The sequence below is a fragment of the Grammomys surdaster genome, unplaced genomic scaffold, assembly GCF_004785775.1.
Source record: "Grammomys surdaster isolate TR1022 unplaced genomic scaffold, NIH_TR_1.0 166, whole genome shotgun sequence".
NCBI classification, from domain to species: Eukaryota; Metazoa; Chordata; class Mammalia; order Rodentia; family Muridae; genus Grammomys; species Grammomys surdaster.
In genome coordinates, this window is record NW_021604614.1 from 2,854,704 (window position 1) to 2,870,671 (window position 15,968).

A 15,968-nucleotide genomic window follows, 5' to 3' on the forward strand; every position below is an offset into this window, starting at 1 on the left:
AGGCAGGCAGGTAGGCAGGTAGGCAGGTAGGTAGGCAGGTAGGCAGGCAGGCAGGTAGGCAGGTAGGCAGGTAGGCAGGCAGGTAGGCAGGTAGGCAGGCAGGCAGGCAGGCAGGCAGGCAGGTAGGTGAGGCGTTGGAGCTGGGAATTTGCATTTGGTCCACTGGCATGAGGCAGAGAGAGATCTAGCTAATTAAGAATGGCTTGGGCTTTTGAAATCTCAAAGCCCAACCCCAGTGACACTTCCTCCAACAAGGCCACACCTCCTCCTTCTCAGACAGTTCCATCCACTGGGGACCAAGCATTCAAATATAAAAGCCAGTGGGGGCCATTTGCATTCAGACCACCTTCTTCTTTTGTTTTGGAGACAGTGTCATTAGCCCAGACAGGTCTTGAATTTACTATGTCCAAGGATGCCATTGAACCTCCCGCCCCTGCCTCTTAGTGGACAGACCACTGGTGTGATGGTACGTGGCTGGGACCCAGGCCTTCATTCGTGCCAGGCAAGCACTCCTGCACCAGAGCCTCGCAGCCAGCCCAGTGTCCTGTTGGTAAAGACTCAGTGCTCCTTACTGCACAGCTCGCGGTTTGCTGATTCCGGCCACCGGTAGACTGTTAGGAATGCCGTGAACGGTGAATGTGAGCGCACAGACCGTGCTGCAGTTCCAGAAGTCCAGTGGCTGGACGACACAGTTCTCTTCTGATTTTATTTTAAGGAATTGTTCTCCAAAGCAGCAGGGCAGCATTTTCAAGAGTTCTAATCCTCTCTACGTCTTTCCTGGCCGTTGCTATCTTATGTTTTTTTTTTTTTTTTTTTAATAATTTTTTTTTTTTTTTATTTTTTTTTTAAAGATTTATTTATTTATTTTATTTATGAGTACACTGTAGCTGTCTTCAGACACACCAGAAGAGGGCATCGAATCTCATTACGGATGGTTGTGAGCCACCGTGTGGTTGCTGGGATTTGAACTCAGGACCTCTGGAAGAGCAGTCAGTGCTCTTAACCGCTGAGCCATCTCTCCAGCCCCACTATCTTATGTTTTTATTGTTTGTAATTCTTGTACGCCTTCCTGTTGATACCACAGTACCAAGAGCTATGTCTGTTGAAGAGAGTAGTGTGCGGTGTTACAGAGAAGTCGTGGTGCTGCTACCCAGGGCCCTGCTTCTGCTCTCTTAGAGAGAAGCAGCTCAGCCCAGCCTCAGCGACGCCACCTGCTCATTCTAGGGGTGCACACACGGGAGAGACAGAAGTCTGTGGCTTGCCTGTAAATTGGATCACAAAGTGTGGCTGCTCTCCCTGGAGAACATGTCACTGGGTCTGAGTGCCATCTGGGTTTTAGTTGGGGTGTGATGTTGAGCTAATTTTACGGAAATGACACGCCAGAGGAAATTCAGCATGTATCTATCTTAAAGGAAGGAGTTCGGGCAGCAGTGAAACTATAAATGACGTGGGCTTGAACGCATGGAGCGTCGGCCATGGTGGGTTTCCTACATTCACCTCCCTGTGTTTTCCTTGTGCAGGAATCATGGCCCAAGTAGCGATGTCCACGCTGCCTGCTGAAGATGAGGAGTCCTCGGAGAGCAGGATGGTGGTGACATTCCTCATGTCTGCCCTGGAGTCCATGGTGAGTCGCATAGCTCTGCCGGTGGCCTGCTGGCAGTTTCTGTGAAACATTGACTAAATGAATTAATTATTCCTCCTTTTTTAAGTGTTGGGATTGAGTCATCACTGTGTTTCCTGTGCTAGGCCAGCACTCTTCCACTGAGTGTGAGGCCTGTTTTTTTTTTTTCTTTTTAGGCCATCCGACCTTGCACTTTCTGATCCTTTTTTGTCTCAGTCTCTCCCAAGTTTTAGGATTACAGTAGGCCAGCACTCTTCCAACTGAGCTGCGTCCTTCCAGTCCCAAGATTTGAGCTTCTGAGTTGTACTGTACTATCAAGTTTATAGACCGATGCTGTGCTGGGACGGAACCTGGGCGTGGTCTGGCATTGTGCTCCGTACCCTCCCTACACGTCCCCAGCCCTCAGGTTCTTCAAGATGTCTCAGAATCCGAGTAGAAGCCCAGCATTTTGGAAAGTGAGGCGGGAGGGTCTTGTGTTCTAGCATACTATTGGCTGTATAATGAGACCCTGTCTCAGTATACCAAGAAAAACTCCAAAGAAGCAAAAAGCTTAGGAGTGGAATTGACTTATGATGGCTTCAGATTTTCTGGGCCCCTGTTCCGCCTAGTGCACCTTACTGTAGCCGCAGCTCCCAGCTTTCCCAGCATAGTGCCCCTCCCCCGCTAGCTCTTCTTGGCAGCAGAGGCAGAGGACCCTTGGGACGATGCATGCCCTCCCTAAAGCCTCACAAAGTGCATGCTGAGTTTGTATCTTGAGGAATCTTACCTTAAACAGACAACAGGGGGTGGGGGTTCCTGCTTTCATTCTTCCTGTAAATTGTTTTGTTGTTTCTCCCCACCCCCCAAGAACTAGATATAAAATCAACTTTGACTTAATTTAAAGATATGAATGACACTTGCATCCTGATTGTATATTAAGACAGTTTTAAGTGTAGGTTTTTAGATTTATCTAGAAAGAAACAGTGCTTTTAAATAGCTGTATATAGTGTAATGTTGGCTGTTTTTATTTCAGTGTAAAGAGCTGGCGAAGTCCAAGGCTGAGGTGGCCTGCATCGCTGTGTATGAGACGGATGTGTTTGTCGTTGGAACCGAAAGAGGGCGTGCTTTTGTCAATACCAGAAAAGATTTCCAAAAAGATTTTGTGAAGTATTGTAAGTGCAGTGTTTTTATCTTTTGCAGTTTGTAAATTATTTTTTAAAGACGTATTTATTTATTCTATATATGTGAGTACACTGTTACTATCTTCAGACACACTAGAAGAGGGCATCAAATTCCATTACAGATGGTTGTGAGCCACCGTGTGTGGTTGCTGGGAATTGAACTTCAGACCTCTGGAAGAGCAGCCAGTGCTCTTAACCTCTGAGCCATCTCTCCAGCCCCCGTAGTTTAAATTTTAAATATAATTCTTTTTAGATAAGGTATCTCAAACTTTCTAAGAATGAATTCCACCTAAAAAAGACAGAAGACGTTGTGATGCGTGTATTTGTCAGAGTGGGTCAAGACAAGTCACTTAAATGGTCGTGTAGGAGGAGGTGTGAGGAGGAGGTGGTATCTAGGGGGTTGTTGAGTGAAGGGGACGCAAGGAACTGAACAGCTTTGTAAGACAAATGCCCAGGCTGCAGAGATTGAGGCTGTGAGAAGCTTGAGGCTCTAGGCTTGTGAAAGGAACACTGGCCTGGGGTTTTTATAGGGCTCTTTGGCCTCCTTTTGCCCATACCGGTCTTTTTACCCACCAGCCTCCAGCCCTTCCTGCTGTTTCTTTTGGAGGTTTGCTGGGAACAAGAAGCCAGCATCTCAGGGCCTCAGCATCTCAGGGCCTCAGCATCTCAGGGCCTCACCTGTGGTCCTCTTGCATCCTCCGTCTCTCCTTCCCTGCTGTCAGTGGGGCAGGGGGTTGACTTCTGGCTGCTTCAGGTGGAATCTATAGGGTATACTAGGTCTAAGAGAAAGAACGCTCTCATGACGTAGCTCCTGGGGCAGGTCCAGGTTGCTATGGCAACATTGTGGTAGGCACCACAAAGATGAGGTATCCAGGGCTCCATCTTCAGGACCATCTATAGAAACAGGAGTGGAGAAGAGAATGCTAGAGGTCACTACAGCCTAGCCCAGCTGGGGTGACTGTTCCCAGGAAAGTCCTGTGTGCGACTAGCAGTCAGTCTAAGTGATGAATCCGGGGCCCACTGTCATGCACTTTGATAACTGTTGGAGTGGTTAGTGCCACAGGGTGAGGCCCTTTCCCTATAGCGTCTACAGAAGGAGAGGGAAGAAAATTCATCATCATGTGCAAACAGAAGCAGGCCTCTGTCTTTGGGCTGCAGGTAGGCACTGCAGTGTTGAATTGGGCTGTGGTCATGATGTCCTATTATCTGAGTAGTATTTTTCTTACCAAGAAGGACATCATTAGAGAGGAATAGTTGCCTAAATAATATCTCACATGGACTTACGCCTAATACCCAGGGAATGCGATCACTTAAACTGTTAAACATGCCAGTCATCCTCTGCGACTGTGCTTTTTCTCCTTGGGTGTTCAGAATCACACAGGTGGCCAGAGTTAATCACTTTATGTTTTTACTTCAAAGGCCACGTAAGGATTTGGTCCTCAAGGCTCCTACAGGCTCGAGAAATGCCTGTCACAAAGGCCTTCCTTACAAGATCATGGCTTGTCTTGAAATCATGGAGGGATGTTTTCCTCTGTATTGAGCCTCTTCTTTGTAAGCTAGCAGACACTGGTTAGAGTTCACTAGGTGGGGCCTCTCTGAACAAGAGAACAAGTAACTCCACAATATCTACATACTTTCTCATTCATTCACTCGTTATTTTGAGACAGAGCTTTTCTGTGTAGCCTTGTCTGTCCTGGAACTTGTTCTATAGACCAAGGTGTCCTCAAACTCACAGAGATCCACCTGCCTCTGCCTTCTGAGTGCTGAGATTAAAGGTGTGAACCATTCCACCCCAAGTTGTGACTCCCCACAATTACTGGACATTTTGAGAGATGTCCTAGTCCTGGGATCTACTTAACCATGGAAGGCAAGAGGGGAAATAGTCTCTGTTTTGATCTCTCTGACACCCGGAAGGTCAGCTACACCAGTCTGGTACCTGTGACCACTGTCTCATAGTTGATAAAGCTTGGGCAGAAATGAAGCAGACGGCCTTTGCTCCTGTAAGCCAGGCCTTGTGGTAGTCGCTGAGAGTAGACCAGGACCTCCATGACTTAAGCACAAGTTTGACATCAGTATATTGAACTTTGACCTGTTGCATACCTAATATAAACTTGTTCAGACCCTTGTAATTTGCTTAAGTTTTTCAGCTTGCTTTCCTGGAAAAGCCCGGAGCCATCTTATGAGACAAATCACACTAACAAATGTTCAGTCAGCAAGCCTAGCTGGGCCGCTCTTTTATGGGTTGGTACAGCTGATGGGTTGGGAAGCTGTTCTGTAGCACTACCTTAATAAAAGCATGTGAAAGCCGAACCACATAGATGGTAAATGAGTAATATCTATGTACATGCTGTTAAACTGTGGTGCTTGGCATGTTCCCAGGGAAAGCTCAGAGAAAACCAAGGCAATCTTTATTCGGTATGTAGAGTGATGTACCATAGCCATGTGTCTCAGTTAGGGTTTTACTGCTGTGAACAGACACCATGACCAAGGCAACTCTTATAAGACATTTAATTGGGGCTGGCTTACAGGTTCAGAGGTTCAGTCCATTATCATCAAGGTGGGAACATGGCAGCATCCAGGCAGGCATGGTACAGGAGGAGCTGAGAGTTCTACATCTTCATTTGAAGACTGCTAGCAGAATACTGACTTCCAGGTAGCCAGGATTAGGGTATTAAATCCATGCCCACAGTGACACACCTACTCCAACAAGGCCACGCCTCCAAATAGTGCCAAGCATATACACACCATGACACCTCCCTGGGCCAAACATATACAAACCATGACACCATGCTTTACATTTTGAATGAGTGTAAGTAACAGATACACAACAGGCATTGTTCCTCAGTGAAACTGAACCTAGTGGATTATACCAAATAGGAGATTTGCCATTGAGTCCAGTGACAGTTGGCTGGACCCAAACATCTGACTGTCCTCCTTACACCCAGTATAAGTTTTCCCAGGGGAGTCTTGTCACCTGTTGGGTCCTGGATTGGGAACACGGACTGATAGGCTTTCCTTTCAGAATCTTTAACTTTTATAAGGTTAGGGTTAGAGCTAGGAACATTAGAAAGAAGGTAGAGAGTTTTTTGTTTGATTTGTGAGGTCTCTCTTTGTAGCCCTGGCTGGCCTGGAACTGGCTCTGTAGACTCAGTTAGCCCCAAACTCTCAAAGATTTTCCTGCTTCTGCCTCCCCAGGGTTAAAGGCATGAGCTACCATGCCCAGGCATTAGCAAGCTCTGTTTTGTGTGCTATGAAACCTCTCCCCCTTCTGTTTTCTTTTCACGAGAAAGAAATACAGTGTTGTATTAGTAAGTAAATGTCGGCCCTGTGGACGGGGTCGGCGGATGCATGAGAATGGTACTGTGCCACGGCCAGGGCAGCAGCAGCCACTGCACCCACGCTAGGTCAAGCTCCAGCAAAGCCAAGCCATGAACCTGTCTGTAAGATCCAAACCGGCCTTGCAGCCTCACACTGGCCAGCACGGGCCCAAGGGGCCCGAGGGGCGGGTCAGCAGTGCTTGCCCATAGCCCTGTTTAGTTAATTCATTTAACTCCCTACTCTCCCTTCTAGTTCTCTGTTCTCTTCCTTCTTACCTCTTTAACCAGTCTCATTGTGCAGCCGTAACTGGCTTTGAACTCTGTTCCTGCCATCTTAGCCTCCAGAGCGGTTTTAGTCCTTGTGGGGCTGGGGCTGGCAGAATCTCAGAGGTAGGGCACCTGGATATCGCACATGGAGTTCTGCAGCCAGACCCTAGGACAGAGAGGACGCTGTGTCCCACCCCTGTCTTCCTAATTAAAATCTTGGTATCTTGATTTTTCTGGTAAAATTTGAACCCTGGCTATATGTTAGTTCATTTATTTATATGGACGGGGTCTCATGTGTGACCGCAGATGTGTTAGGCTGCAAAGGGGGATCTTAGATTCTCGGTCCTCCTGCAGCTCTCTCTTGAGTGCTGGGGTTATAGGAGTGTGTCACTACACCTGATTCATGCGGTGCTGGAAGTTGAACCCAGAGCTCCACGCATGATTGGCAGGCACCAGCTGAGCTCCGTGCCCAGCCCTGTTTTCTTGTCCTGCAGTCTCCTGTAGCAGCCCTGGATGACTGCCAAACCTCTAATTTTTTTTAAAGATGTATTTTTATTTTATGTATGTGAGTTTTTGTGTGTCTCCATGTGTCTGTGTACCATGTGTGTGCACTGCCCACAGAGGTCAGAAGAGGGCAGTGGGTTCTTTGGAACGGGGATTCCAGAGGGGCTAGGGGCCTCTCAAGGTACTGGAAGAGCACCCTTCCTGTTGTGCTGTCTCCAGCCCCTGACCCAGGTCCTCATCTCTCTGGCTCACCCTCCCCAGTGCTGGGATTGCAGCTGTAAGCAGCTCACCCAGCTAAGTGTTTATTGTTAAAGAGTTCCCTCATTCCTTTTCCTCTTGAGATTTTGTAATGAATTTGTTAGAATATAGTGCCTGGGCATGGTGGGTCATGCCTGTATTCCCAGACTGGGGGAAGAGGGCTACTGAGAGTTCAAGACCTGTGGTGGCTGGGTAGGAGATTCAGGAAAGCTGGGCGATTAGTGAGGCAGAAGGGAAGGAAGGCTGGAGGAAAAGACATAGTAAAAATATCCTTACTGAAGGCCAAGTAGGAAAGTGGTGTTCGGGCTGGCTCATTTGTGGTTTGTGTCATCTTGGTACCGAGCAGCCAGTTCCCTAGGAAGAAGGACCCTGCATTCATAATTGCCCCAGCAGACTGGCCTGTGGGCATGTCTGTAGAGCATTTTCTTGATTGATGATTAATATAGGAGGCTCAGCCCATGCTGGGCTGTGCTACCCCCGAGCAGGTGGTTCCGGGCTTTGTAAGAAGGCAGGCTAAGCAAGCCAGTAAGCACTGCCCCTCCACGGCCTCTGCTAATGCCTGCCTTGGTGATGGGCTGTCTGTCACCTGAGAGCCAGTAAATTCTTTCCTACCATAAAGGAAGCAACAGAGAAGCAAACTGGGACAGTGGATATGAGCCTTTGTATCACTGTCTTACAGGTGTTGAAGAAGAAGAAAAGGCCGCTGAGATTCATAAGATGAAATCTACAACCCAGGCCAATCGGATGAGCGTGGATGCTGTAGAAATTGAAACACTCAGAAAAACAGTGGAGGACTATTTCTGTTTTTGCTATGGTAAAAACACAACACGTTAAAATTTGAGAAAAATACCTTATATACTGGTATCTTCTTCTCTATAAAATTGTGTTTGTGTGTACACACGTGTGTATTTATGGACGTGAGAGCTTTTGTGCGAAGGTCAGGACAACTTCGTGGGGTTGGGTCACCTTCCTCCTTGCATGGGTTCTGGGGATTGAACTGGTTGTTCTGTGAATAGTTAGTGTCTGTCCCACTGGGCAGTCCCTGGCCAGCATGATATACTTCCTAAACAGTAGATTTTATAATTGGTTTGACAGTCATATACTGTTTTACAAATTGAATAGATTAATTTGTAAATTTAAGGGATTAAGTCAAAATAACTCAGAAATAAGTAGGATGTAATTAATGTAATTAATTAATTATCGTTACCGTTATCTATTGGGCAGGCCTGCTGGCTCGTGAAGGATCTTGGAGTTTCCGGCCAGTCTGGACTGCATAGGGAGAGCTTATCTCAGAAGATAAGAAAAAAATAAGAACAAATTCTAGGAGCTGGAGAGATGGCTCAGCAGTTAAGAGCACTGACTGCTCTTCCAGAGATCATGAGTTCAAATCCCACCAACCACATGGTGGCTCATAACGAACCATAATGAGATCTGATTCCCTCTTATGGGGTGTCTGAAGACAGCTATAGTGTACTTACATATACTAAATAAATAAATAAACCAACCAACCAAGCAAGCAGCTAACCAACCAATCAACTTTTGTGGCAGAGCAAGCGGGGCTGGCCGGAGCGACTGGCTGGAGCGAGAGGGAGAAGGGAAGTGGGGGGAGAACAAATTTGTGTGTGTGCGTGTGTGTGTGTGTGTGTGCGTGTGCGTGTGTATCGTTATGCATGTATGTCATGGCATGCACGAGGAGGTCAGAGGACGTCTTCGTGGAGTAAGTTCTATGTCTTCTGGGTTCAAACTCAGGCAGCAAGGCTTTCGTGGCAAGGGCTTTTACTTTTACCCTTTGGGCCATTCCGCTGGCCTGAAAGTCCTGGACTCACCGTCTTGTCAGTCTGCTTTAGACCTGTTGTAGGGTACAACAAAGCATGCTTTGTAATTACAGGTAAAACAAATAAATATCAACACTATATTGACATAACAAATCATCATTGGCTCTGGGGTCGAACCCAGGACGCCACTAAGAAATCACTTGAGAGCTGAAGTGCACCCATCCCCAGCCCGTTGTTTCTATCCTAAGACAGGGTCTCCCTAGTCCTCAGGCAGGCTTTGAACTGGTTTTGATCCCCCTGCCTCAGTCTCCCGCCTCGCTGGCCTTTCTAGATGCACCATACCGGCTAGAGTGAGGTATGCTGTGTACTTTGGACCGATTCCAGGTTCAGGAATTAGCTGACGTGGGAGTCAAACGGTAATGTTTTTTTTTTTTTTTTTTTAAAGATTTATTTATTTATTATATGTAAGTACACTGTAGCTGTCTTCAGACACCCATATGAGGGCATCGATCTCATTGTAGATGGTTGTGAGCCACCATGTGGTTGCTGGGATTTGAACTCATGACCTTTGGAAGAGCAGTCAGTGCCCTTAACCACTGAGCCATATCACCAGCTCCAAACGGTAATGTTTTATAGTGCTGTTTGAAATACTATGTTAGGTTAATGGTCAAGTCCGATACCGTGTGAACAGTTGGAATGCCGCTCACCGAGCTTCAGTAAGCTCTTTTTATTTTGTTGTGTTTTTTTTTGTTTGTTTGTTTGTTTTTTTTTTAAATTTTTCCAGACAGGGTCTCACTGTGTAGCCCTGGCTGTCCTGGAACTCACTCTGTAGACCAGGCTGGCCTTGAACACAGACATCCTCCTGCCTCTGCCTCCCAAGTGCTGGGATTAAAGGCGTGTGCCACCACTGCTGGGCTTGTGATAAGTTCTTGATGGGTTAGTTTAGTTAGTATGTATGTTTGTGGTGTGTGTGTGTGTGTGTGTGTGTGTGTGTGCGCACGCACATGCTCATGCACTGTACCTTCTATGTGCATTTGGAGCTCATGTGTCTTTGGAATTGCTTTCTACCTTATCTTTAGTTTTCTGTTTTACATTTACTCACTGTGAGTGTACACATCCGTGTGCTTGTACCCATGCGTTCCTGTGTTATGTGTGGAGGTAAGAGGATGGACTTCGCAGGAGTTGGGTTTCTATTTCTACCATGAGGGTTCTGGGAATTGAACTCAGGTCCTTAGGCCTCGCAGCAAGCCACTCTCACCTGCCGAGACATCTCGTCTGTTCCCCCTTACTGATTTTTTTTTTAATTACAATTTTAAAGGGATTTTATTTGTATGACTTGTTTTTCCTGCATATTTGTCTGTGTACCATGTGTGTGCCTATTGTTTGTGGAGGTCAGCAGAGCATGCCAGATCCCTTGAAACACGCCTTATAAGATAGTGGTGAGCTGCATTGTGCGTGCTAGGAATCAAACACAGGTCCTCTGGAAGAGCAGTTCGGTTAGCTACTGAGCCTTTCCCCCAACTCCCAACCCTCTCACTCCTGCATCCCCTTCCTACTTGGTGAGACGAGTCTTCTTTCTGAACTTGGAGCTCACTGGTTGGGTAGACTGGGTAGCCAGTGTACACCAGGATTTTTTTTTCTCAACACTGGGATTACAGTTATGACCCTACCCTGCCCCGAAGTTTATGTGGATGTTGAACATCCAAAATTGTGTCCTCATTAAATGGCAGTCACTTTCTGTACAGAGTCAGAGTCACCCCTCAGCTGTGGTGATTGAGTGTTCAGTGTGACCACATGTGTATCATGCTAATTCCACCTTCTCCCCCCACAGGGAAAGCTTTAGGCAAATCCACAGTGGTCCCTGTGCCGTATGAGAAGATGCTGCGTGACCAGTCGGCTGTGGTGGTGCAGGGACTTCCTGAGGGGGTCGCCTTCAAGCACCCCGAACATTACGACCTCGCAACCTTGAAGTGGATTCTGGAGAACAAGGCAGGGATTTCCTTCATCATTAAGAGGTGAGGTGCTTCCTCCCATATTGCCTGTCACAGATTGTTCATGCGTGTTCACCAGGTCTGCACAGCTCTGTGTAGTCCAGACGCCGTGCGTGTTGTTGTTTACAATAGTCTTAAATGTTCACCCATTGTTTCCTGTTTCTTTTCCACGCAGACCTTTCCTTGAGCCGAAGAAACACCTCGGTGAGTGTGTCACCTTACTTAAATGTTGGCGGGCTGGGTTCCCTTGCTCACACACTAGTGAGCTGGGTTCCTGATTTTTTTCCTCTGATTTCCTTTGAGTCTGTGATAGAAGACATTTTTGAGTTGGGGTTAGTGAAAAATCTGTGGCAGCTCACTGAGGTGAATATGCAGAGGTCTGTGGTGTGTCCGTCTACCCGGTCTGTCTTCCTCTTCCGGTCACAAGCATGACTTGGTTGACCTCAGACCACTGGGATGGCAGAGTGGTGCTGTACCCAGGAGTGTGGCCTCGGAGTGCAGTCTGGACACCTTTGAGTGTGGCTCACCTAGTAGGAGATGTGGATGGCTATCAAGTGGCCAACATACGGCAGCCATGTGTGAGAGCAGCCAGCGGGGTTGAGGGAGAGCACTGGAGGTGGAGGGCACGGCAGGACTTCCATGGAGTTAAGACGAACAAGGATGAGATAGTGACACCCTTCCAGCCAGAGTTATTTGACATGGTTGGTTTCTTTCTTTCTTTCTTTCTTTCTTTCTTTCTTTCTTTCTTTCTTTAAAATTATTTCTGTGTGTGTGTCTGTGCATGTGTGCGTGCCAAAAGAAGTCACGAGGGCATCAGATGCCCTGGAACTGGAGTTGCAGGCAGTTGTCAGCTCTCTGTTGTGGCTGCTGGAACCAGAATAGGTTCCTCTGTGAGAGCAGTGTGCACTCTTACCTCCTGAAGCTTGTCTCTACTCCCCCCACCCCGACTTAACATGGTTTTGTTTTTGTTTTTAAAGATGTATTTATTATGTATATGAATACACTCTTGCTGTCTTTAGACACACAGAAGAGAGCGTTGGATCCCATTACAGATGGTTGTGAGCCACCATGTGGTTGCTGGGAATTGAACTCAGAACCTCTAGGAATCAATCAATGCTCTTAATCACTGAGCCATCTCTCCAGCCCCCAACTTGACATGTTTTAAAGGTGATACTCAGTACCATAGGAGTCCTTTCTACATACGGATGGAAGGGAAAAGACAAATGGATGAGTGTGTGAATACACACACACTTTTCCCTTTTTTTCTGAGAAAAGATCTGGGTTAGTCAGCTTGGCCTTGGACTCACTGTAAAGCCCAGGCCGACCTCAATGCCTGATATTCCTGCCAGGCACATGTGACTTACACATGTTTTCTGTTAGAAAATAAATAAATTTTATCAATTTAATTAAGGTATAATTGACACACTTAAATTCATCCATTTTAAGTGTAGAATACATGTTTTTTTAGTAACTGTACAATGCTAACCCTTTGAAATCAGGGCTGGGGACACACAGCTAGTGGGAGAGTCATGGCCCAGTGTGGGAGGTTGAGTTCAGGCTCCAGCAATGGAAAAACAGCAGCTGGTTGCTTCTTGTTTGTTTATTTTGAGCCAGAGTGGCCTCAAAGTCACAAACTTGCAGCCTCGTCCCTGGTGCTGGGATTGCAGGTGATACCACGTGTCAGGAGGGCTCAGTGAATGTTGTTGATGAGATGCCTTTTCTCCTTTAGCTGCTTGTGTTCTGGATCTCTTTCTTCTCTGGCAAGCTGGTTTCTGGGGGCCGGCAGGTAATCCAGTCCACAGTGCTTGCCCGCCACTCACAATGCTGTATCACAGAGAAAGAGAAGGAGACAGTGCTAGCCTTGGGACACACACGCTCGTCTTGCTTGTCTTCTTCTCCCAGTGTTAAAGGTGTCCTGGATTTAGGTGTCTAGTCTTTAATTTCCAGTGATGCTAGGAGTGGAGCCCAGCGTGTCAGTGCCAGTCAGATGCTCCACTGTGTGCCGCCGCCAGCCCGGCTCGACAGTCTGTTTTGAGTTTGTGCCCTACAGAATGTAGGGACTTAAATTTGTCTTCGCATCTAGGTCTCCAGTGCTCCCGAGGCAGCCCGTGCTGAGCGTGCTCTCTGCGTTGTCTTGGAAACTTTGCTGGAGTCAGCTGACCCTGACTCTATTTCTGTGTTCTCTTCACGGCAATGTGAGGGTGGAGACAGCAGCGTCCCTCTTCCCTTCCTGCTGTGTGCCTTTTGTCACTTACCTTTTGGTCTAGCTAGGGCAATTACAAATAAGACCAAATACAGTGGCCGTAGTTCATGTCACCTTGAGGTCCACGTTAGGAGAAAACACTGTCACCTCCATGACCATTCTCTACGTTAGGTGAACATTCCTTTGACTATTCCAGGAAGACGGCAGTGTGTAGGTCCTCTGTAAGACTGATAAAGAAGAAAGGTTGTGGCATAGGCCTGGAATCCCAGCTGAAGCAGGAGGATGGCAAATTTGAGGCCAGTACTGGCTACACAAAAATTCAGATTAAGGCCGTAGAAGCAGCACAGTCTGCAGGACAGACAGCTCAGTAAGGAAAAGGCACATTTGGCCAGGCCTGATGACCTGAACTCCATCCCTGGACTGAATATGGGAGTATGCGTTTGTAATGTCAGGGCTGTGAAATGGAAGGCAGAGGCAGGCGAATCTGGAAGCTGGAGGGCCAGCTAGTGCACAGACCAGCAGAAAAAAGTAGGAGAGTGTCTGCCTCAGTAAGGTGTCCTGAGCCCCTGACAGGCGTGGTGGGTGGTTGCTGATCCTTGGGGTGAATGTCGGTCACAGTTTGTTAGTCATCGTTGTGCTCAGAGAAGAACCAAAAGGAAAGAACTTAGATTCAGGGATCTCTCTCTCCCCTTTATCCTTCTTTCTCTCCTATGTGCTGTTAGGGAGTGAAGCCATGGGGGTGGGGTAAAAGGTGGGAGAAAAGGAGAAGAACCCACACAGTAACAGGACCAGCTACAGGGTCGTGCTTCCCGGGTAGCCTGGGCCTTTTGCTGTAGACCCAGCTGTTCCTAAACTCAGAGCAGGCCTCCTTCTCTTACCTGCCCCATGCTCCCCACAGGCTGTGTGATTCTCATCCATGTTGTGATACAGATGTAACACAGATGTGTCTGCTTATTCCTGTGGTGAAGGAAATTTGGGCTAGATAGATTCTTGGCTCTCAAAGGAAGGGCTGTATAAGATTGGTTACACGTTTGACCTGCACCCCTCCACAGTGCTGGTGATGCAAGCCAGGAGTACATGCTAGGCTCTGCAAGGGTGAGACAGGGTCTTGCTGTGTAGTCAAGACTGGCCTTGAGCTGTCTCAGTATCCCTAAATGCCTGGATTCCCTAAATACTTCCAAGCCTGGCAAGACAGTTCTTCTAATAGTTGCAGCATAACTCACCATTTTAAAACGGACCACAGGTTGGACGACTGATCATTATCTGCTTGAGAACACTTCCGTCCTATCTTACGAAAGCCCCACACGAGACAGATCCACTGACCTGGAGTAGGATCGTGTTGACATCAGCTGTCATACCTTATGCCACTCCATAAATGCTTTATTTCTGAGTCAGCTCACTGACAGAAATAGTCTTGGTTTTTGTGTGAAATGAAAACTGGATCCGTGAGTTTGGGGCTGTCTATGCTTGCGTGTCTCTTGACATTTCTTCTCCAGGTCTTCCCAACTCCACCTTGAATCCCCTACAAGCCAGGGCATGGTATCGTGAGCCTGTAATCCTGGCACTGTGTGAGGTGAGAGATTGTGGACAGTTGAAGGCCAGCCTGGGCTACTTGGTGAGACCCAATCTCAAAATCAAACCAACAGCAACAAAAGGAGTTGGACATGGCTGATGTGGTGGCGCATGCCTTTAATCCCAGCACTTAAGCAACAGATGCAGGTGGACCTCTGAGTTTGAGGCCAGCCTGGTCTACAGAGTGAGTTCCAGAACAGCCAGGGATACACAGAGAAACCCTGTGTCAAAAAACCAAAAACCAGAAAAATAGACAAACCAGCAAACGAACAAAAACAACAACAAATGTTGTTGAAGCTCCATGTACTTTGCTTTGTAGGTGGTCGAGTGATGGCGGCCGATGCTGAGAGGCCCATGCTGTCTCCTGGTGGAAGGTAAGCCATCTGTCCCCAGCATTGTTGTGCACCTGTCCCAGAGTTACCAAGAGCAGAAGGCCAAGGACCACATCCCCAAGTGCAATGTGCAGCCAAGCACTTGGTTTTAAAAGTGTAAAATTTTTGTTTGTTTGGTTTTGGGGTTTTTGTTTTTTTTTTAAGATCCCTTGTTTTTTGTTTTTTATTTATATGATACACTGTTACTGTTAAGAGGGCATCCGATCTCATTAAAGTTGGCTATGAGCCACCATGTGGTTGCTGGGAATTGAACTCAGGACCTCTGGAGGAGCAATCAATGCTCTTAACTGCTGAGCCATCTCTCCAGCCCTGAGAACCTTACTTTGTACTAGCCCAGGATAGTCTCATTTTGGAACACTCGTGCTCCAGCCTCCTGAGCACTGGAGTCACAGGCGTGTGGTGCCAGGAGTGTGGGCTTTGGCTCCACAGTTGTGCAGAGGGCCCTTGTTAGTTGAGACTGGATGTTGGGGAGGCTGTTGACAACTGTGTAAGTGATTCCCAGATGCACCCCATGATTCATGTTTCTTCCTCCTTCAGTTGTGGCCCCATCAAAGTGAAAACTGAACCCACAGAAGATTCTGGTATGTACTAGTACTCTTAGAATCTGTTATATAAGTAAAGCATTTTCCTGAGTTGAGAAGGTTACAATCTGAGTCGTTAGTTACTGTGTCTTGTTATGCTGAGCAGACTGGCCTCTTAATGAGTCTCCTGCCTCAGCCTTGAAGGTGTTGCTATTACAGGCATGTGTTACTACTGTACTCTTACTCATTGTAGGAGGGGCCCTAAAGATTCGTTTATAATTAGTTAACTTTGTGCAGGTGCCTGTATGTAAACGTATGGTATATTCGTATGTTGGGGTGCCAATGGGGTAGGAGGGGGATGTGGGCCTGTTCCTGTTCCAAGGCCAG

The 15,968-nt window shown here is 47.3% G+C and overlaps 1 protein-coding gene across 15 annotated transcripts in view; it reads left to right on the top strand.

The window, feature by feature from the left end:
• Gtf2i (general transcription factor IIi) overlaps positions 1–15,968 on the top strand; it is a 76,766-nt gene that overhangs the window by 17,042 nt on the left and 43,756 nt on the right. For all 15 annotated transcript variants that reach the window (XM_028766197.1, XM_028766199.1, XM_028766201.1 and 12 more), the window contains exons 2-8: positions 1,521–1,624; positions 2,634–2,772; positions 7,807–7,941; positions 10,734–10,917; positions 11,069–11,097; positions 14,988–15,042; positions 15,598–15,641. In XM_028766197.1, coding sequence (XP_028622030.1) covers positions 1,526–1,624; positions 2,634–2,772; positions 7,807–7,941; positions 10,734–10,917; positions 11,069–11,097; positions 14,988–15,042; positions 15,598–15,641 — 685 coding nt within the window. In that variant the 5' untranslated portion in view covers positions 1,521–1,525. The remainder of the gene's footprint in view (positions 1–1,520; positions 1,625–2,633; positions 2,773–7,806; positions 7,942–10,733; positions 10,918–11,068; positions 11,098–14,987; positions 15,043–15,597; positions 15,642–15,968) is intronic.